This window comes from Neodiprion virginianus, chromosome 4, assembly GCF_021901495.1.
Source record: "Neodiprion virginianus isolate iyNeoVirg1 chromosome 4, iyNeoVirg1.1, whole genome shotgun sequence".
Classification (NCBI taxonomy): Eukaryota; Metazoa; Arthropoda; class Insecta; order Hymenoptera; family Diprionidae; genus Neodiprion; species Neodiprion virginianus.
In genome coordinates, this window is record NC_060880.1 from 23,962,548 (window position 1) to 23,986,525 (window position 23,978).

Here is a 23,978-nt window from a genome sequence, read left to right on the forward strand (position 1 = left end):
TTTGGAATATCAACGCAGCTACTGAAACGAGAAGATAAATGCCATTTATCTGGAGTACAAACTTTTCGATTGAAGTCAAAGATCTTTATTCCTACCTCTGACGGGTATGCGCGTTGAAGTAGTTTATACGAAATAACATACGAAACAATTTGTCTAGGAGTATTTATAGCTGCAGTGTGGCAAACGTTGATTACACTCTACTCTAGTACAGAGAGAAACCTACCCGAGCACCTGTAGATTGGTGTGCTTGTTGAAGTGTTCGAAAAAACATCTGCGTTCAATGTGGCCAGTCCTTGAGGTCACTCTGTTCTACTTTGTGAGCACACCGTGGAACACTCTGGAAGGAAGAAGACGCTCGGCAGTGAGTGATCAAATGGCCGCACGCCTGCAGTGAGGTTCGATCGCCCGAGTTTACTTTTTTTCATACATCACGGAATTTGAACTACTTTCATTCGAAACATGTCTTTTCCTGGTTCTATCGCGTTCGATGAGTACGGAAGACCTTTTATTATCTTGCGTGATCAAGACAAGCAGAGTCGCTTGACCGGCAATGATGCGATTAAGGTGAGGCATGCACATGTTTTATAATTTCCATTGATTACATTTTCTGTTATAAGTTTCTGATCACACTGATTATAACTATTCCATTTATTAATTCAGATAAATTGCATTATTTCGTGCACACTAATTTACTTAATTTCACCAAAGTGCTGATCGCGTGGTGGCTTTGCAATTTTGTACGCGTCACGTGTTCGTAAACCGGTAGAGCCTCGCGCATTCGTGATATTTTACTTCGAACTTTGGGGTTATGTTGTTCATTTAACACCCTCATGTGAGCTGCAAACCGTCAATTTCACAACGATTATGAATTTATCGCTAATTATGATTGGCATTTTAACAATGAATCCAATCACAGCTTCTGTCTTATAACCATATAAGGAATTTCTATGCCTGTTCCCCCCTCATTCGTTCAGTCGGCTATAGACATTGCTGCATAATACGTACGTCGCACAGTGGTCCAAAAGCCCGAATTCCTGGTCAAAACTAATAACTCAAATATTTCTCAGTGAAAATTGCTAGTATTACTATACCTATAGTTTTTTGGCTTGCTGGTTTCGAAAATGAATGCAAAAATGCGAAATTCAAAATGGCGGCCCCGAAATGGCGGATATTTTTTACAAAAAATGGTACGAATTTTTAGGAATTCATAGTGCGAATGTTTTTTGGGTCGCTGATTCCGAAAAAAAAAATAAAAATGCAAAATTCAAAATGGCGGACGTTAAATGGCGGATGTTTTTCGCGAAAAATGATACTAATTCGCTGAAATTCATACTAGTAATGTTTTTGGGGTCGCCGATTCCGAAAACGAATGTAAAAATGCGAAATTAAAAATGGTGGACCGAAAATGGCGGGAATATTTCGTGAAAAATGGTACAACTTTGTTAAAAGTGATATTTTGTAAATTAATTTCTTTAATTCATACAGATTTTTTTCTTATAAAACAAAACAACATAATTTTTAAAGATACATACTAATCACTATCTGAATTCTCATCGACGTCGTTTCGATGAATGACGTTGTCTGCGTCGCCCCGCTACACTAATCCCATGAGGCGGGCCACGAGGCTCCGACCGAGTCGACAAAACACTGCTTCAAAGACTGCGTATTTTTGACCAATGGAGCAAAAACGAGCAGGCGATGCCAACAGTTTCACATTCTCTATACTTTTTCACACTAGGAATCGTTGAGATCTCCGCAGGATCTCCGGGGATCATAACTAATTCTCTCATAACTAATTCAATGAAATAGGTTATTTTGCAGCACTCGTATTGCATCATTAATATCATCGCCATAAATTCCGAAACTTGGTTCATTCACAAAATTTATGTGATTCACTTACGGGCTATTCCGCGTCAACCGGATCAGTCATCTCTCAGATATTTTTTTAATTTGGCATGTGGATTGTGTAGGGGGAGTTAGATTTTTGTGCCAAAGCGCGAATCTCATAATGCAAAATTCGATTTTTTATTAACAATAACAAATTAGACTTCCATTTTTTTCAAAAATTCATAACTTTGGCAAAAAATTAGATACAATATATTTTTTTTTTTCAAATTACGCGGAAAGCTCCATAGAATTTAAAAAAAAATACGAAATGGTAAAAAAAAGTTGTTATCAATTGTTTATTTAACAATTAATTTTTCAAAGATTTTTAAAACAGTGACTGACACGATCAAAAAATTTTTTTAAAATTCTGACATGTTCCTTGAACTGTACTACAACCTGTGAATTAATTCCAGAGGGGTGTTTTTCTTCGTTTTCGAGTAAAAAATCATTAAAGGTGTCGATGCGCGTGAAATTGCGGCGCGCCGAGTCTCTACGTAATGGCGGGCGGCCGGTTGCCGTCCACCGCTACCCCGCGATGGCGTCGCAGCGTTATTTTAGGGTCATTTTCACGATGTAGGACATGATTGAAGAATCTGAAAAAAATACTGTACCTTCACAAGGCCTGCTCAAAGCGATAAGTGAAGTTTCAGGAATGTGTTTTTCACCGTTTTTTGATTACAGAGATTCAAAATAACGGTTACACACCATGAGAGTGCACATAAATGATAATAATTACATAACTTGCTACTTATTTTAAAATAAAATCACATTCCTGAAACTTCACTTATCGCTTTGAGCAGGCCTTGTGAAGGTACAGTATTTTTTTCAGATTCTTCAATCATGTCCTACATCGTGAAAATGACTCTAAAATAACGCTGCGACGCCACCGCGGGGTAGCGGTGGACGGCAACCGGCCGCCCGCCATTACGTAGAGACTCGGCGCGCCGCAATTTCACGCGCATCGACACCTTTAATGATTTTTTACTCGAAAACGAAGAAAAACACCCCTATGGAATTAATTCACAGGTTGTAGTACAGTTCAAGGAACATGTCAGAATTTTAAAAAAATTTTTTGATCGTGTCAGTCACTGTTTTAAAAATCTTTGAAAAATTAATTGTTAAATAAACAATTGATAACAACTTTTTTTTACCATTTCGTATTTTTTTTTAAATTCTATGGAGCTTTCCGCGTAATTTGAAAAAAAAAAATATATTGTATCTAATTTTTTGCCAAAGTTATGAATTTTTGAAAAAAATGGGAGTCTAATTTGTTATTGTTAATAAAAAATCGAATTTTGCATTATGAGATTCGCGCTTTGGCACAAAAATCTAACTCCCCCTACACAATCCACATGCGAAATTAAAAAAAATTTTTATATGAAATTTGCCTGTGATTTTTAATAAAGTGTGCAAGATAAAATAAAATGTGAGAAACTGAACCGTTGAGTGATTCGATTAATGGACCACGCTTACTGATGTGTTTCTTACAAGCTAGTTCACTTACAATCTGTATTAATATTTTAACAGATTCACATGATTTAAAAATTGTGTTATTGTACTTCATCACAATGCATTATTATTGGTAGTATTTTTTCGATGACTATGTATTTACTGTATGTTTTTTTGTAACTCATTGTTACTCAAGCATAACAAATAGAACAAGGTTGTGAAAATTTCAAAAGTTTTAGATGCGAACATAAGTAATATAGTTTTACATAACAATTTAAACATCATTGAAGAAATGTTTTCTGCCATCTTGAAACATTTTTTGAGTGGTTGGTAGTAAACTTGATTAATTATATTAAACGAGAGAAAGATGGGAAATAGTATTTTCGCAGTATTCGTTAAACTATTGCGGTCTGAGCTTGTAAGATTAATGCAACATTTATGCATTTCCAGGAATCAATGTTATATTGCGATTTTAAGATTGTCCGGAGTTCAATAGATCATAGTAAATTCCACTAAAGTAAGACATATATCGGTATTCTTGGAATTCTACATTTGTAAATTCCACCTAGAATTTCAAAACAGTGATTTCTGTTTCAATATTTTATTGTGTTGATATCATAAACCCGAAGTGCTGTAAAAACTTTCATTCTACAATAAAATCTTGTTGCAAACCGTGAATAGTTAAGTTAATAATAAGTTATAAGAGAACCTGTAATACATTTTTGAGGGTGAAAACTTGATACAATTCTACAGAAGATTTGTAATCTAACATAAGTACAGGGATCAAGCTTATACATTGGTATATTTACATTGGAGTTGTAGTTTAAAATTAAATGTACGTTGCTAGTACTTGTGTGTAATTATGCAGTTGACTGATTCTCATGATATATCAAAATAACTGAATTTCGTTCTCTCTTCTCTAGTCGCATATCTTGGCAGCTCGGAGTATTGCCAATACTTTAAAAACATCTTTGGGTCCCAAAGGTTTGGACAAGATGTTAGTTAGTTCCGATGGTGATGTAACAGTAACCAATGATGGAGCTACGATCTTGAAAAACATGGACGTAGATCATGAAATCGCCAAGTTGATGGTGCAGCTTTCTCAATCGCAGGATGATGAGATAGGCGATGGCACAACTGGTGTTGTTGGTAAGAACATCAAATCTACATTTAAATCATAAAACATTAAAAATGACATATAGGATGCAAAAGTGAGGAATAATAAGAAAAAAAAAATTGGTATGAAAATTACAAACAAAAGGAATACAAGGCAATTTCAGTAACAATGAATTGGAATCAAGGATTGTAAATTAACAAAGTATATACGAGTAAATGGTTGAATAGCGGGTGAATTTCAAACATCTATTCTTCAATTCGATTGGGTTTGTTTTATTCAAAAGTATATTGATCGAGTTTCTTTTATACATATTATGTTTGCTTTGAATCAAATTATTGTCAGAAAAAAATATGTAATCAAACGTCAAACTACATACCGTGGAATAAAACAAACTCCAACAGAATTCAGTAATTTTTTATCAAGATCCGATGCAAATTTCTATAATTCACCCACTTCTCTAGCTGTTAGGTATGAATATATACTAGGGTGGGTCAAAAAAATGAAGTATTTTTTTTTTTGGATTCGACACACGAAAACTAGTTCCTAGCTACCTCTAGAAAGTACTTACCAAATCTAAGCTCTTAATATTAACGGGAAGGTTATGCTCATCATAGTTTTCCATTTTCAATTTAGTCTTATATAAAAATGGCCATATCTTATCACCAATAGATTGTTAAATTAGTTGCATCGTCAATATTTATAGGAAATTGAACGCTCTACAAAAATGGTCTCTTATACTTTTTTCATTAATCTAACCATTTAAAAGATATTCAAGGTGAAAGGTTGAAGTATTTTAAGGAAAATAACTTTTTGTTTTGAATTTTGTAACTTACTAAAAAATAATTATTGTCAAATGAGTTTCAGATATTTTCATAGGAAATTGAACGCTCTACAAAAAAGGTTTCTTGTGGTTAATCGATTACTGTAACCATTTAGAAGATATTCGCAGTAGAATCCCAATGCCAGAGAATTGAATAGTCTACGGCAGATTTGCATTTTTACAGTAATGGTATATTTGAAGGCTTGGTTTTCATCAACTTCTGCGATTGCAGCTGCTAATAACGATTTAGAATTTTTAAAACAACTGATTGAATACAAAAAGATTGATGCTTCAATTTCATCAGCAACTATTGACAAAATGACTTCACATTTGTGGTATTTAAATGATGAACTCGCCATTTTATCACTGTTTGATAATACTGTTCCACTTGATATGAAAAAGAAAATAGTCGAAGCTGTAAAAACTCGAGATGGTATTAAATCTAAAGTTAAAAGATTTGAAATCGATCGAAAGAACATAAATTCAATCATTCAAAAGGATTTGAGTGACTTTATTTCTCAGAGATCATTGAATTTATTTAAAATATTCGACCTACCATATGATTTTCTTGATCTTGACATTGAATTGTGGACTTCCGATGACAGTTATAAAGAAAATGAAGACTATTTTAGGCAATTAAAAGTTGTAAATGACGCAGCAGAGCGTGGAGTAGCGCTGGTATCTGAATACAACCAATGCTTGACAAAAAACGAAGACCAGTTTCAATATTTATTGCAAGTTGTCAAGGAACATCGAGCAAAATTTCCGAATTGCAATAAAAGTCAATTTTTATAACTTAAACAAAAAGAAAAAATATATTTTTGTATCAATACTGTATTGAATTATAAAATTTCATATGGTAAAATAGAATTTTTTTTTTCTGCTGATATATTTGATGATATTTCTTAAATAAAAACCTTCTCTTTCTGGAATAGATCATAAATTATCTCAAAATCCATCAAATAAATGGATAAATTGGAAATAATTATTTAAAAACTATTAAAATCAACAGGCATTGGGATTCTACTGCGAATATCTTCTAAATGGTTACAGTAATCGATTAACCACAAGAAACCTTTTTTGTAGAGCGTTCAATTTCCTATGAAAATATCTGAAACTCATTTGACAATAATTATTTTTTAGTAAGTTACAAAATTCAAAACAAAAAGTTATTTTCCTTAAAATACTTCAACCTTTCACCTTGAATATCTTTTAAATGGTTAGATTAATGAAAAAAGTATAAGAGACCATTTTTGTAGAGCGTTCAATTTCCTATAAATATTGACGATGCAACTAATTTAACAATCTATTGGTGATAAGATATGGCCATTTTTATATAAGACTAAATTGAAAATGGAAAACTATGATGAGCATAACCTTCCCGTTAATATTAAGAGCTTAGATTTGGTAAGTACTTTCTAGAGGTAGCTAGGAACTAGTTTTCGTGTGTCGAATCCAAAAAAAAAAAATACTTGATTTTTTTGACCCACCCTAATATATACGCATCTAAAGAACTTTCTACACTGCGATGAAGCATGTTGAGACGTGTGAATCTCTATTGTCTCGAGAAACTGATGTGTAAACAATACAAAAATCATGCAACATTAAGTTTCATCGATCTGAGACTCTGAACCATTGGGCAGCTATTCTTAATTGACTGCACGCACTGATATGTCTCACATCTGTATTCATGCCATTATGAAAATTCGTCTGTTTTGGGCAATTTAACTAAAGCAAACTCGCTATTTCCAAACTTTGGAATAATTTGAGCATTTCAATTTTCACAATATGATGCATGAGTACATATATACTTTATTATTGTGCTTTACTGAATTTAAAACGATTCCCAAGTCACAAAGACGATTTTTCTTACAAATACAATGTCACAAACTTCAGCTTCACTGTATCGTAATATTGTCGTAAATTTTGTCACTTCTCTTACCTTAGTATTGGCTGGCGCGCTAATGGAGCAAGCTGAACAGCTCTTAGACAAAGGAATTCACCCAATCCGAATAGCTGATGGTTTCGAGCTTGCAGCCCAATGTGCGAACAACCATTTAGACACTATTGCGGAGGCTTTCCCAGTCAACCTCAAAGACTTGGAACCTCTAATCAAGACTGCCATGACTACTCTTGGTTCCAAAATGTAAGTGCAAGTTGAGATAATATTGCGTCAACTTGTCAATATTACATATCAAATTCTTCCAAACATCCAGTGTTGTATTTCGTTAATTTTTTATTCATTATTATTACAGCATCAACAAGTGTCACCGACAAATGGCGGAGATTGCTGTGAATGCAGTGATGGCTGTCGCTGATTTGGAGACACGAGACGTCAATTTTGAATTGATCAAACTAGAGGGTAAAGTTGGAGGACGCCTTGAAGACACAATGTTAGTTCGTGGCGTTGTTGTAGACAAAGACTTCAGTCATCCTCAAATGCCTAAGGTAATTACTATCGCCTTTTATCGATCGATTTTTTTGTCGTTTTTTTCTTTTTCTTCCCCATTCAAGATCCTGCGAGTAATCGCATTTACAGAGTTCGTGATTATGAAATTCATATGTTAATTTAAGGAACAAGTTACACTAATTCTAATCATTCGAAGTTGACTTACAAAAGCGTCCGCTTTTGCATCGTAAAAATTTGACCTTCTAAACTTTTGCACTATTAGTTTGAATTGTTGTATTGATATATCTGCAAGGAGAATTTCAGCAGTTTCTTCAATGTACTGCCTGACCAGACACCTTTCCATATTATCAGCATGTTTGATTCTCGTGTATTTGAGTAATTGAAAAACTCAAATGCTGTATCGATTTTGCAATAAGCATTTTAAAAATACAGTTTATACAGTTAAAATTTCAATTGAGATCAACATCCTATGTGATGTTATTGAACAAACTGGTTGCAGAATAGTGTAAATTTTTATTAAAATCGTTAGAAACGGTGAGTATAACACTGTTTCCATACTCGATGTGTTACAGAGGTTGGAGAATGTGAAATTGGCAATTCTTACTTGTCCATTTGAGCCGCCAAAACCGAAAACTAAACATAAGCTTGACGTGACTTCTGTAGAGGACTACAGAGCATTACGAGAATACGAACGTGAAAAATTCACTCAAATGGTATCTCAAGTCAAACAAGCCGGGGCAACGCTCGCTATTTGCCAGTGGGGATTTGACGACGAAGCCAATCACCTTCTCCTCCAGGAACACCTGCCCGCTGTGCGGTGGGTCGGTGGTCCCGAAATCGAGGTGCTTATAAGTTTATTTTATTCTGCGGCATCTAAAAATTCGATAAAAGTGTCGGTGAAATTTATTCAATTTTGAACTATTGAATCTACTCGGTCAATTTAATCCAAAAAGTGTGACATACGTATCGTTAATTTATTCACATGAATTTTTTCATAAAGGTAAGTGAAGACTGTCATGCATCATCCATCATGTTACCAAAATTCGAAATTCTGAGCATTCAGTTCCATTTATAAACAACCCAATGATGTGAAAGCGCAATAGAAGGGGGTAGCATTGCGAAACCAAGCGTCTGGTTCTCTTAATTATGAGTCCTCTAATTCATTCGAAAATGTATATACTTAATTTTTCGAACTTATTGTGGGCTTCATTTGAGCACAAAGTCGACTTGGGACGTATCTGTTGCAGTGGCCCTAATGATCAATGATTATGAGAGCTGAGGGTTTTTTCACTTCCTTCATTAATTAACTGTAATCATAGATATTGTCAAAAAAGAAAGAATTTTTATAATGCTGATTATTCAATCCTCAGTTGATTGCCATCGCTACCGGCGGTCGTATCGTTCCTCGATTCGAAGAATTGACTCCTGATAAATTGGGATACGCGGGTGTGGTCAGAGAGTTGACTTTTGGAACCACAAAGGACCGCATGCTCGTCATTGAGGAATGCAAAAACTCACGAGCAGTAACCATATTCATTCGTGGAGGCAATAAAATGGTAAGTATGCATTTTTTTTTTCACATTACGATCAGACGCCTAATTTATAAAAATAGTCTTGTTAAAAAATATGGCAAGGAGAATTTCAGCGATGTCATTCAATGCGTCTAACTGGCCAGACACCTTGCAAAAAAAAATAGCACAGTTTGCATATAAGCATTTGATTGATAATAAAAAAAAATTCATTGCATATCGAATTGTGTTACAAAATTTTCTTTATAAAATATTGATTAAGTTTAGTTGCAGCATTCATTCTAGTCCGAAAGAAATCGTCGACGCTTAATATAGTTTTTGATCATTGTCCCTTTCATTAAAGCACACTGTACTCCGTAAGCACATTTATTACTGTCAACAGATTATTGAGGAAGCGAAACGTTCGATCCATGATGCACTTTGTGCTGTGCGCAATCTTGTAACGGATGGAAGAATAGTTTATGGAGGTGGAGCAGCTGAAGTTTCCTGTGCATTGGCATGCGCCGCTCATGCCGACAAGATCAGCACCCTTGAGCAGTATGCATTCCGTGCATTTGCTGATGCGCTCGAGGCCATCCCCATGGCATTGGCAGAAAACGCAGGACTTTCTCCTGTCGATGCTCTTGCTGAAGCCAAGGCGCGCCAGTTGACAGAATCAAACTCTAGTCTTGGAATTGATTGCATGAACGTTGGCACAACCGGTAGGTGTATTTTGTTGAAAATGTACCTTCTGTGTTTGCTTGGTTGCTTTTTTTTCTATGTAAACAAATCCGTTTTTAACAAACTGAAATCTTTAAAATTAAAGTTCTTTTTTTTATTTTTCAGACATGAAAGTCCAGAACGTCATTGAATCTCTGAAGAGTAAGCAGCAGCAAATCTTACTTGCTACGCAATTAGTGAAAATGATATTGAAGATCGATGATATCAGGTCTCCCAGTGACAACGGTATGGGATGTTAAATCTGCCGAACATTCGCAATAAAGATTGTTCAAATTTTCACGACACGTTAACGCGGCTGGATTATTGTATTATTAATACGCTTCATTTGAATTGTTACTGATAGTTATTAAACATCACCCAGACCGCTTACTACGCTCTAATTAAACAATTAATTGACTTCATGCTGAGATTAATTTATAATAAAATAAAGCTATAATTGACATAAAAAAAAAACGGAACCTACCTAATTAATCTCATCATTCGGATTGTTATTCATCCCAAGCAGTGTTCCGACGATAAAACTTATCCCGCGATGGTGGTTACATTTTATTATATGTACATAGTACCTATAGTGATTAGGTAAGGATTTCACAAAGATACAATCTGGTTATTCGGCTCAGACTCCCGCACAATTTAGTCACAATAAAAATAGATTCCGAAAACTGAAAACTCTGATAAATATTTAGAGCTGCAAAGGATTATCAAAAACCGATTGTGGTCTGAACTGAATATACAACTTGTACTCGTGCGTTTGATATAGAAGACACGTTGCACACAAACACATTTTGTATTCGATTAGGTATGTCGTAATTTTTCTTATAGTACGTATGTAACATGCATAATGACTCGCTTCAACATTTTTAAAGTATCTACGAGTAACGGTTATCTTACGTTTGAAATTTGGCATGAGATACGCAACTATTCAAGCCAAATGATGATATCGAGACACGGAAAAGAACGCAGTATTGTAATTTTTTAATTTCATATTGTTCATAATTATTACTAAACTCAAATTTTGGCATTGATGTAATAATGACAAGATGTCAACAGACTCTAGAAACCGGTAATAGTCTGACAACCGATAGAAAAATGTCTGGAACTCCAAGTTATTATCCTTAACTTCGCGTGCTTTCATTTGTAATTACAATACGTGTGTAATGTTACTTTTTTTATGAATAAATCGAAAATCAGAAACTGCGATTTCAGTTAATATCCGGAAACATCGTTCACTTCGCGCATCACAAATAAAATTTTTATCATTTTTTTTTACCCATGGTAAATTCTAGCTAAATAAATTAATATCTGACAAATATTTTATCCGATCATTGCTAATACTCGTACGTTTATATCTATCAATTGTAATTATCTATTCGATCAGATTGATTGAGATATCCCGATGTTACTCGGGGGCATTACATATCTATTTGTACTTGCAAACGTCCAACGATAAGAGTACGATTCGTTTCAGACAAACGTAGCGTCAACTTATTATATAAATCGATTGATCATTCAATTAGTTCTTAATCGTAATAAGCTATAACTCAACTTAAGCTTTGGCAACATTTTCAACGTAAAAGTAAATCTTGACATTCCTAGGTATTTCTATCGATAAACTTGAACAAACTGTAGCGCTACGAAATAAGCTATTGAATTTCCCCACAGGATTTGAATTTCACGCAACGTTTCTACTACTGGGGAAAAATAAACTACAATTAAGGAAAATTGTACCGATCTGACTACCAAGAAAAGTCAAAAACTATTAAATTTCGTCAACTTCTTACGGATAAATTTAAGCGTATTAATAGTGTGAGGTCGATCTTAAATTGTAATCTGAAAGGAAGGAAACTAAGATGCTTATTTTCTTTCTGTTTTCTCAATACGTTTGAATTTTGATTATCTTTTTTTTTTCTTTTTTTGGGAAAGAATAAAATACGATGCGTTCGTCCCAAATATTTCGAGATCAATTTCGTAACGCATATTTTATACCGCATGATGGTTTTGGCTCGGTTTGCGCACGGTTTATACGAAATAGTTAGTGTATTCATGGGGCATGACTCCTCTCCTCGGGTAAAAGGTGTGAGTGGTCGAATAGTTTAAGAGGTTGGTAATGTTGCTCATGTAGATGTCCGCGAAACGAAAGAGACGCCTAGAAAAGTAGGTCGGATTATGGTACGTCCTAAAGACTGAACCAAACTGTTGGTTGAATACGCGTTTGATATCGTTGCGTAGATTATCCCTTTCTCGCATCCATTCGTTCAACTGAACCTTCGCTTCCTTGCCCTCGTAATCCTGGTGATCCTCGATCAAAGCCGTTAGCATTTGCAGCCAATTCGCGTTTTTCTTAAACTCTGGATCGTTGAGATTGTCGATTTCGTGCTGAAATTAAATTTATATTTAAGTCCCTCTGAAAGAAATTGAAAGAACTGGAATCTCGATTCACCTTACACTTTAAGAAGATTCGTTTTCAAAAATTTGTTCATAATTCCAGTCTTTTTTATTCTTACATGATCTCAGAAATTTTCGTATCTGATGAATATAATAAATTGATCGATACTCGATGTACGACTGTCTCGTAATGAAATTGATACACGGTACTGATTTCCGCCAATTGTGTGAACTTTTTCAGATGCAAAAAGCTATGGTTTTCTCAACACAACTTGAATAATTTATTTTAAGAAATGGTTGAAAGTAAAAGTTTGGCATGGTCTATTTTTGATTCCTTCGGTTAGAACTGTGCCATAAAATAATTAGACAAATGTAAAATCAAGGTTGGAAATTAAAAGTAATTTGATGCAAAAAAAAAATCGAATTCGAGACATTTCTTAGTATCGATACAGATTATGACAAGATGATGGATCGGAGGACCAAATCAGTAAACGAAAATCACGAAAACTTTGACGTGTGCTTACGGTGAGTTCGGTGATGATGGCTCCCGTTCTCCAACCGTGTTCCAAGGTAACGTCCGCGAGGTCGCTGTAAGGATGATCACCAAAGTACAACACCTGGTGTCCCCTCCAGCCCGTCATGTCTTGGAGTTGTTTGACCGTTCCCTTACGATACACCAATTTTCTTACACGTTCTTTCAAATTAATTTCTAGTATTTTTGGACGAAGACTGAGATAACAGATCATTTACCTCGAGATAAATTGTGCCCTTCTCTAACTTGGTTACACGGTCCCAGAGCAGGGTGTGTTTTTTTTCATCGTATATGCGGAGTGGTCTCGTTTCGTCGGTGAAGAATCGGGGCTTTCGAGCTTGAACGATAACTACGTCGAAGTAATCCTTCCAGTCCTCACCCAGCAGGAACTTCATACCGACGTTTCTGCACAAGTAATCCGCAAGATTGTAATACGTCCATTATGAATTAAGAATGTACAATTTGTAATTTATACGACAGTATAAGTGAAAATTACATTGTAATTTGTAATTGGAGGTAGATAAAATTGTGCTGGCCACTAAAAATAGTCATAAAAATTCTGTAACGTATCCCTGACTTTATCTGAGCAAATTGTAATTTTTCCCTGACTAAAATTCAAACTAATAATATCAATTCAAGTATCCTCGAGTGAAGCTTCGAATTCATCGATACTCAATATAAAAATATAAAATATGTCGCATTTTGTAATAAAAACGAAATTTTGTTAAGTGAGAAAAAGATGAATTACATTTTATAAATTACAAAATAGGAAGTAATGGGTGATTTGTCTTTTATGATTTCATATCACTCGGATTACAAATTGTAACTGGGCGGTAACCAATACTTTCCTGCACGGAGTCAGCGATCTTTTCTGATCGATGGATCATAAATCTGCAACGTGCATTTTTTCAATTCTGCAGCGACAATAAATCCACTTACACGAAAGGAAACGGACTGTTGGTCACGAGGAACATCTTCTTCTTGATGCTCTTCAATCTGTCGAAAAACTTTCTCATGTCCTTATTTTTTTCCAAAAAATCGCCAACATTCTTGACCACAGTTTGGTGCATTATTGGATGGCAGCTTTGCACCGAATTCTGGAACGATACAATTCCAATGCAATGCGTGTTGTTGAACGTCAACATGTGCGCTAATTCTTCGGATTATGGTGGAAAAAATCACAAAAGTTTTACATCGCTCTCACCTTTACATCACGGAAAAGTATCTCGGGATGATAGTCGATGTGATTTTTCACAAAGTATTCAGCAACGTTACATAAGAGACCCATTTCTGGTACAGAAAACAGATCAGCCAGTTGAACCATCTTCGTTGATCGTGGATCCTGCGATCGATATGTGATAAATATGAAATAAATAATCGTTTTGCCATTTTCTACAGTCACATTATTTCTTTTTAGTTATCTTGACTATTATATTTCAAATTTTGACTCACCTGCTTGGTCTAGAACACAATCCAAATTTCGTGTTTCCAAATTCAACAGTCTCATGCAATCAAAAGAAACTCATGTTAAACACAGCTAAAATTTAAATCGTGTACGCAAAATTTTCGAAATTCACGTTATTCCTTATGTCACCATTTCATTGAATACCGAAAACGGTTGTTATATATTTTAGGTATGAACATGAAATTTCACAAAAAAGTTCAAACTCAGAACTCCCGATAGATATGTACATTTTTTTCTTCTATTTTGCACTGCGCCAAATATGAAAAAAACGGGATATTATGTGAAATTGAATGGAAAAATAAAATGCTACGAAATAAGTAAGTTTGATTCTTTGACTACTGAGAAACGAAATGAAGTAGATGCATTCGACAGCAAAACGATCAAATTGAACATAAATACAAACTCATGAGATCTGGTTGGTCGAGTCGCCGCTGTCCGTTTATTAGCTACGGGTGGAACGTGGAGATGACATGCAACGGAAATGGTAAAAACAAAGAGAAAAATCAGCAATCGTATTTAATATGCGCTCCAAGATTCTCCATTATTCATCACCTGAGTGTGTTTATTCGGTGCCTCTACGTAGGCGATGGGTATTATCCTGTTTTTGTAGAGCCTCAAGACCTCCTCATCAGGCACCCGCTGCAAACCCCGGTACACTGTGCCCAGCTGAATTTGCAAGAAACTGTCCAGTTTCAAAAGTAACCCTTTTTCTATGTCGTAGTGCAAACCTCGAACTGCGAATCCCTCCGGGTATTCCAGCTTCCCGATTTCCTCCGGATACTGCTTAGCCAAATTACGTAATTACCAGATTTTGCACGTCGCAATGCTTTAATATTTGGATGATTACAGACACTTTTTCAAAATATGTCACATTAATTACGGTAGAGGATTTTTCCGCCTATAAGAACTTGTTCGTAAATTAATATTTGAATAAATTCACAGCTTCTATTCCTATGCCGTAGAATCGAAATGTTAAAACATTTTTTTGATATCACCGTTTTTGTAACGAAATTTTTACTGAATTTAAATACGATGAATTTTTCATATTATTTTCCAGAAAAGTTGTAGAGATATTGAGACGAATGTAAGAAATATCTCTACGCTTTCTTGTGTTTTATGAAAACGTTCACTAAAATACATTTTTGAATTGAATTATAGATGTTTTTATCAAATAGATTTTTCAAAATAGTATATTCGAAGAATCTATTCCAAAAAATTTCTAGTGGTTAACCAAATTTGATGTATATCATATATTTTCACCTTCACCCAAAAAAACTCATATTTTCATAATACATACTCTCATTTTTTTTTTGATTCAACCCAAGAAAATTTATCACTAGAAGCAACCCAATTTTAGTTGAATATGAAACTAATAGAAGGTTTATCTGCTATTCATTAAGATTCATTTGAAACAATGAAATTTCTTGCTCCCAAAACTCTATGCTTTACTGACAACATTCTATTGGATTTATCGAAAGTAAAAATGTGCCTGAAATTAAGTGAAGTCGATTCGCCGTCACTGAATCTTTGATATATATTTATAGAGAGTTAAAAATTAGTTTCCACCAGTACTCCGTTTTTCTAGGTATACAAGAGAAATAAATTTTCGAAGAAAGTTTAGAAAATAAGAATAAATAGAGGGAAATGACAATATCAAGTTGGAAATATATTAAAAAGCTTATCGACAAAGTTCAGATTTTGACAGAGAACATTTTTGTACGCCTGTGCGATTTGTCTGCACAACATTGTGTCTAATTTTACAAACTTTGGTGAAAACGTTTCAGAAATAGAAAATAGAAATGTAATTGAAACCATGCTCTTGGAAACCATATTTGACTCATCGTCAGAGCAACCGAACAGATTTAAATGAAATCATACAGTACCCAATAAGTATTACTAAATAATAAATCAGAAAACATGTGATAAATAGTTTGAAGAAGTTGTGCTAAAAAATGTCGGCTATGAATAGGAAAAATGCTGTCACCTTGTATTTTTGAATGAGCATGTCGCGTCCCAGGTTGTAGAGCAGGTAGTCCATCGACGGTTTGTAACATGCCAGTGTGTAGTCATAATCGAAGCCATAGACTTGCACCTCCTCCAGGTCGAGCTCATTGCACGCGAAAACACCGTTTGCATTAACGTCCAATGGTAATTTTTTTGCTAAACAAGAGAATTTTTGTCGCAAATTTATTATCGGCCACATTCTGAAAGGTTCCTAATCTACGGCCACCGAGGAAAATTATATAAATGCATCATCTATTACGGAACATAAAATCATCACTTGGTTTGCAAATTCCTTGTAAAATTGGCGAGCTGAATATTTCTTCGCACCGTTAATCGTGCATTTTTCAACGCTTTAATTTTTGTCCGGTAAATAAAATATTTTCTTACTTCTATCGCTAACTGTCGCTGTAGGCTTTACTACAGATATAAGCGATGATTGTTATAAAAGGAAATGTTTGGAAATTATAAGCACGTGTGTAGGTACATGTGAAATGGAATTAATAATAGTTCAGCGAATTAAATTTTAATTACCAGTTTTCTTGCCACATGAGAATAATACATTATACATATTTTATGCGGAATGATAATCGGCGTGTAAATAATTCAACATGTCGTTTCGCACCCATGAAGACTGCGATGAAAATCTCTCTCATCCATGCATGTAGATATGGAACATTATTTTTGTAATCGAATAAGATTTCAAGACTGAATTTTTTGTGTGCTTAATTTTGATTCATTTCATTCCACCTATTAAAAGTACAGATCACGATCATTTAATAAAAATTTTATCTCAATTTCTTCTCGAGTTACAAAGTTTTTAAAAATTTCCTGTTTCAATTCTTCACAATTTAAAACTAACTCAAAAACCATATGAGAAAGTAAGATATTTAAAAAAGTCTCGCCACATTTTTTGCTTTTGATTCTTGGATCGTAGATTCACATAGTAAAATATTTTAAACATTCCATCTTATGAAAATAACCAAATATTTTAAATTGTGACGTAAAAAAATTTGAATTTTTGATTTCTTGTTACGAATTCTGAGACAAGTACCAATATAGACAGACAATCGGTTACATTTCAATTACTTGTTTAAATATAAATTTTAAGATCATTTCTCAAAAACGGTTAATTTCGGATTATGTGAAATATTCACTCCATAAAATTTGTGGTGGATAGAGCGATGCTTACTGACGAGCTAATACATTTTCATTCACTCTTTCGATAGGCGAAACGAAATAACTAAAAATCCAGCAAATACTAAAAATCAATCTCAAAATCTTGTTCATTTTAAAAAATAATACCCCGTACGTGTTCGAAAACTGACATGCACATTGTACACACAATATACAATTACAGTAATTGTTACTGATTTTCAGACGACGATAAGTAAAACAAGGCGGTGTTAATGACCAGTCAACCTGCAGGCTAATGATAAACGTGCTTTCACTTCACGTACAACCACGTACATATTCAACACGGCATGTATACTCACGTTTATACATATATGTAAGCTACTCGGCAACGGGCTGGTAACACCCAATTGCTTATGTGGATCACGTATGTAGAATTGTACACGTACATTCATACTTGAACATAAAGGTGTGTACGTCTCGGTCGATTCATCTAGCCGTTGAATTGGCTAGCTATGTATTACAGGTATTTTTTCTACTATTTTTCAATACATCGTACATAGTACATGTATCATAGTATGATTACATTCTTTTATCAATTTAAAAAAAAAAAATAGTTTTATACAGTTATACACATGTTACATTCCACGAGGATTTTGAATTATGCATTGAAATATTGCAGTAGATATATGTTTGCAGTTTCTCACGTTTGCTGCATAAATGTCAAGCGATTTTTATCACGATTTGATAATTGAATACATCTGAGATAGTTGCGAACTTATTGTTCGTGCGCATATTCTGCATATCCGCGCAAACTTGCAGGTTTGAAAATCAGTTGGAACAAATACAGGAAACTGTAGATAATTTTTTTTTTTTTTTTGACAGTGTGCGTTTCGAATGGGTAGGTTTAAAGTTTACACGACGCAAGTGGGACAAACAGCATTTTACGAAATTGCTATACAGGCATGATTTATGTTGCATTCGGTCTTTACGGTGGTTTTAATGATCGTATAACCATTATACGTTACACGTATATGTATTGGGATTTTTAATCAACTATCGAATAAATAATGTTTTAGAAACTTCATAGAAACATAAAAGTAGGCACGTATAAGTAATTGTAAATCAGTATGACGTACTGCAATTATAAATTAAACGATACATAAAGATTTCTGGGTGCAAAATTGGATTTTAGTGAAAACTAGATTTAGAATTATATTCTTCCATACCGGTTTAGAATATTTTTAGAGAAAGTTAAAACATTTTGAAATCCAGTACTATTTTAGAATGATACTCAGAGTTGGCATCGTAATTATTTATCTTCAACGGATGAAAGTATGCAATCGTTGAAAATCCATACACGTTAGAGTTTTTTAAAATAGACATATTTTCCATGAAAATTCGAAAATTATAATATGTTTTTCACCTTACATTTACAACTATAATATGGTGTTTCATTTGTTAAGTCAATGGGATACTAATCGTACACTGCGTAAATTTTATTTTCAATTTTCTGTCCAAGCAATTAATGATGTGAAAAAAAAATAAAATAAATGACACGGTTGTCGCATGGAATAAATATTTTTCGCTCCAGGCTGCTGTTTCTGTTTACTATCGTAGGTTCTGCGAAAAGTACTATGATCCAATTCTCATCACCGTGTAAATTTTCTAAACGACAATGGCAGCTTAATTTACATCTCTTAAATCTTCTATGGATGACACAATTACCCACGTATAAGTATTTAATGATTCCGTTGTTCGGACTTCAGAGCCACAGCTCTTATCGACGAGTGGTATCAGTGTCAGTGGGTGATGATTGGAATAGCTTAATGCCCAGCTGACCAATCTTGATCAGCGAGTTACAACCGCTGCATTGCGTTCCTATTTATTTTGCAGTTAAGGAATTGGAGTTGAATACGTTTTTCATCTGTCGGAGACGTATTATACAAATCGGCGATGTAACATCGCGAAAAAAAATTGCACGTGTATAAATAAACTCACGGATGCGTGCAACGAGCTATTATATGTAATGAGTACGGAAGAGGGGACGAATTGCAGAACCCTATTATATGTGATTAGATGAGGGATTACGTGATTTTATGGGACTCTTGGGCCCCGTGACATGGTACTTAACGGTGGTTATATCTTGCGATTTTCGTACGGTAACGACGTTGAAGATGTTAGGCAAACAGTCTGGTCAAGACATTTATCGACCATAGAATTAGAAAATTGGCAATCAAACGTTCGAAACTTGCGATTTGTAACAATGATGGGAGAGTTTAGTTATTGAGAAGCTACTCGAGGGAACTGTTTTGCCGTTTTTCGAAACTTGAGTACATATATTATACATACGTATGTCAAATAAATGATTTTCAATAAGATATCGTAATGAAATGCAAATGAGGAATTAATTCAGTGTAATTATTATCTTGAAGATACGGTTCAAAGTCGCTCATTGATTTGATTACAAATGTTACGAGGTTTCCAGCGTTTCAAAACACGAGCCTTCATCGTATGGATTGGTGAAATTTCAATAAATGGTCATGATTTTTTAGGAAAAATTTGTACAAAAAAAAAAAAAAAAAATCATGAAAATTTGCTCTACAAGTAGTAGAAACAAATATGTACAAAGGTTTGAAATGGTTCATAAAGATTAAATTACCTTTATGTGCATATCACTGATGATTCATTTATGCATTCATTTTTTTCATTTCTATTTGTTTAATTCTGGTTTCCATTAGATAATTAAAACACGAATCGATCGGTATTTTTCACATTCATCAAATGTCATTTCTTCGTGTCACCCGATACAACGACAATGCTAATTGTATATTTGTGGCAACAGTTCCGGCAACAGTCATACTAGAAACTCTCACGATCCAACGTGTTACGTGAACAAATGTTTGACAAGAACATCGCGCTCAAGTAATTTGCACGCCAGGCGAAACACGTGTTACGGTACCTAGCTTGGCGTTGAGCCTAAAAATATTTTAAGGCTTCGAAATACACCAACTTTTATACTTTACTGCAATTCCAATGATGTTTCACAAATTTTTTGCAATTGGAGTCACATCAATTCTCTAATGATATAAAAAATCCTTAATTTTGAGGGTATAAGAGAGGGACGAGAATTTCACGTTTTGAGCACAAAAATCATTACTACAACGGAAAGCCTGCATTGACCAGAGTCTATAACGATATGAGCCACAATACTTTATGGTACACTCCGCACATTCTATTTCTACAACTAAATTGGCAAGAATATGAAGTACAAGGTTGTAGAGTTGGGAAAAAATTAATAAATGAGTAAATTACAAAAAAAAAAAAATATTTATCCAATGATCAAATATAAATGATGAAAACTGACTTGACTGTACGAGGATACAATAAAGGATGTGAGCCGTTGAAAATATTTATACAAAGTTTTGTACGTACAAATTGTATAATGTATTCAGAAACGCAATTTTAACTGCATATTTCTGTGTATAAGGTACGCACGTAACATATAATATCCCCTCACTCTATGTTAAACTAAACGGAATTTGAACCGTGCCGTATAATTACCTACCGACAATGCTATCGCGAAAATAAATATTCATTTCGCCAAAACTGTTATATAATTGTTTGTTTATTCATCGTACGCAATGATTTATTGAAATCACCAAGCTTCGAATGATCGGGTTGAATTTAAGCACAAAAATATGCCCTCGCCATACATAAACTTCAGGAACCGTAAATTTGAACTGTACCACTTCAGTTATTGACAGATTCAAACAAATCATGTCATTGTCGTTGTCTTGTCGTAGGTAATATTATTATTAATATTGCAATATTTCAACATGACCAAATGTGCTATGAATGTCCAATTTTGACGAATTATCATTTCTTTCGTAAACATAGTTTATTCTTTCCAGAAAGAATTTTTGTTTACAGCTTTTCAAACAGTTTGTCTTTTTCCAAATATTTCAATTTTAAATGTCAATGTAAATTAATAATAGTTTATGAGCAATAAGCTAATAAAGACCTGTTCAAGAAATGCGAGTATTAAAAAAACGAGGAGTAAGAAGAAGTGACTTTTAATTAATCGAAACTCAGCGACCAATATGCCCTGGCATTAAACAACCAAATTTCTAAATAATGTTATCCCTCGAAAGTTTTTAATTTATGCCTGGGTTATTGCAGTTTGAATTTACAGGTTTTATGGAATTATCTTTATTAGAGAATACTGTTCTAATTAATTTAAGCTCAATTAACTTGATTGACGGTCTGAATCGTGCGGCGTCTGAATCATCATTCGTAATATTTTTGGCCAAAAATTTTAAAGAGTAAATTGTGCAGGATATACATAATTAATAAAAGGTAAACAATCAGAATCAAGCTGCCATGAAACTGCTATGATACGAATACACTGAATACCGTGAAATTTTGCATCTTATTGCTAGCTTACTCACGCATTGTTTACACAGCATTCGAAACACGTTTGTTTCTTCGATACCGATACTCAAGATTATAACACTTGTACGTATGTATATAGTTTGGGTTAAATAATGATACAACAGTGGGACAAAGTCAGCAACTAGACTAAATTCAGATAAATTCAATGAAAATATTTATCCTTTATCATCGACGTGAAATTAACAATACTGCAAATTATGATTGATATATGATCATTGGTGTTGCAGACGAGTGAAATTATTATAAAAATTTTCCTGAATCCAAAACCGTATGAACTCTGATTCGGATCGATTATAGCATATTTTTTGAGGCTTTGTACGATAATCAAATAAATTGACACTCGAAGTGACATTCGACGCGGTCGGTAAGGAAGAGTTGACTTTAGCGATCTTTTGTTGTTTAAGAAGACACTACCGTCAGTCTTTATCGACCGCGTCAAACTCACTTACTTTGAATATTATTGAAGCCTTACTCGTGTAATGTAGAGATCAGTGCGCAGAATTGACGTGAAAACGTCGCAGACTGTGCAATTCTATATGCAATGTCAAAGAAATATGTAAACAACATTTTTTTTCATGCGGAAATAACTCTAGAAGTTGTATTGCTACATTGAGTGGTAATTCAATTACAGAAACACAATTTCAAATACATCATGTTTGCAAAAAAAAAAAAAAAGATTTTAAGTAATCTTATTCCAGTGTGTTCACGTCAGTCTGCGTAGACTTTGATGATACTCGAAAACAGTGACATTTTACTCTATCGGTAAAAACCGGTCATATGAAATTTAATGTTGTTTCGGACCACGGTTTTACGTGCAGATCTGAAAACTCCACCGTTTTTCGTTGGTCGGGAGTGTCACCTTAATCGCGACCAAATCTGTATTTCCCCGTCTGTCTGTTAGGTACGCTATCACGTCGGGGTAGTATAATATTTATAGATATACACAGGACTTGACTTTATTCCCAGTGACGTAAAAAAAATGTCAAAAGTGTGTCACGTCCTAAACTGTTGGAAAAAATTTAAAAACGTTGAAAATGTAAATTAAAAATGTATCATAATCCGCTTATTCGTGCTCCTATTATATTTCATAATCCATTTAGACCGCTGAAAATAAAGTACAATAAGACAACCTACATTCAATGAGAATTGCAGGTACATACAATACATCTGAAAAACAAAGTACACAAAATAATACAGTAACAATTATCGCGTATTACGTATTTTAAGCTGTACAAGAAATGCATCTCGCTAACACTTGTTGCGCCTCAGTTTCGCATTTTTTAACGCGAGTGTACGCGGATCAATCGCGAAGAGCAGCGAGAGCACGCGTGCTCGAATCATCGAACTGGAGCATCGGGGAGACTAGGCTAGGCTACCAGCTAATAATCATCGCGCATGCGCCAAGTTCTCGACCTGCGCAACGCGACTAGAATCTCAGGTTCCGCTAGGCGGCCGCGTGCTCTCGCGTCTCGCGTCGTTCTGTTACCGCAGCGATCGCGTCTCACGTATCATCGAGGGAATAAAGTTTTCTACTCACATTCACACTTCGCCTTGGTGTTCAAGTAGTTCTGACGCATCGTTTCGCGCGATATTTTTCTGTGACTGTAACCCGGCTGCTGGGTGTATTTCCTGGCTCCATTTCTGCACAGATATCTTGTATTCCTCGCTGCGCCGCTCAGGAGCAACACTACCGTAGCTTTGCCAAACATGGTGGACCGATGACGCTGCCGGGCCAACTGGTCCGATTGCTAGGGAGCTCTCTCTGTTCATTCGTGACGTTGAACAGAAATACGCACGGAATACCTGGCCGGCTAGTCTTCGTCCGGCGTGATGCCCTTCATTTCTCGTTGCGCAATTTTTGCCAATTCTCACGGCGTCCTTGATTCGTCAACGCTTATCGTCACGGATATGTAATACGCGAATGTCACTCCGCGATAGATATTCACTCGCGCACATGCCTCTCGCGATATTCGAAACGCTCTGCGCCGCTGCACTGCGCGATTCTTGTTTCCGGTATTTTTCACGTTGTGTCGGCGCCTCTGTCCGCGGCGCCCTTTTCAACGCTCGATCTTTG

The 23,978-nt window shown here is 34.8% G+C and overlaps 2 protein-coding genes across 9 annotated transcripts; one reads left to right on the forward strand and one right to left on the reverse strand.

Moving 5' to 3' along the window:
• The first annotated feature begins 331 nt into the window (after nucleotides 1-331).
• Nucleotides 332-10,339, forward strand: LOC124302068 (T-complex protein 1 subunit epsilon-like). Of its 2 annotated transcripts, none has more exons than XM_046757837.1 (8): nucleotides 332-564; nucleotides 4,260-4,485; nucleotides 7,221-7,419; nucleotides 7,529-7,721; nucleotides 8,256-8,525; nucleotides 9,054-9,239; nucleotides 9,595-9,913; nucleotides 10,038-10,339. In XM_046757837.1, exons 1-8 carry the CDS (start codon nucleotides 460-462, stop codon nucleotides 10,169-10,171), a joined length of 1,632 nt encoding a protein of 543 aa, XP_046613793.1. In that variant the 5' UTR covers nucleotides 332-459; the 3' UTR covers nucleotides 10,172-10,339. The 2 variants fall into 2 exon arrangements, with proteins under 2 accessions (XP_046613793.1, XP_046613794.1); XM_046757838.1 differs by lacking the exon at nucleotides 332-564 and adding an exon at nucleotides 1,414-1,431.
• Nucleotides 10,340-10,396: 57 nt separating this feature from the next.
• LOC124302069 (5'-nucleotidase domain-containing protein 3) lies at nucleotides 10,397-23,977 on the reverse strand. Of its 7 annotated transcripts, XM_046757846.1 has the most exons (10): nucleotides 23,158-23,231; nucleotides 23,039-23,071; nucleotides 16,299-16,474; nucleotides 14,867-15,094; nucleotides 14,302-14,310; nucleotides 14,054-14,191; nucleotides 13,789-13,946; nucleotides 13,068-13,254; nucleotides 12,842-12,982; nucleotides 10,397-12,308 (listed from the first exon to the last, which is right to left on the reverse strand). In XM_046757846.1, the coding sequence occupies exons 3-10, from the start codon at nucleotides 16,350-16,352 to the stop codon at nucleotides 11,952-11,954; spliced, it is 1,272 nt and encodes a 423-aa protein (XP_046613802.1). In that variant the 5' UTR covers nucleotides 16,353-16,474; nucleotides 23,039-23,071; nucleotides 23,158-23,231; the 3' UTR covers nucleotides 10,397-11,951. The 7 variants fall into 7 exon arrangements, with proteins under 7 accessions (XP_046613802.1, XP_046613795.1, XP_046613800.1 ...); XM_046757839.1 differs by lacking the exons at nucleotides 23,039-23,071; nucleotides 23,158-23,231 and adding an exon at nucleotides 23,442-23,977; XM_046757844.1 differs by lacking the exon at nucleotides 23,039-23,071.
• Nucleotide 23,978: the final 1 nt, after the last annotated feature.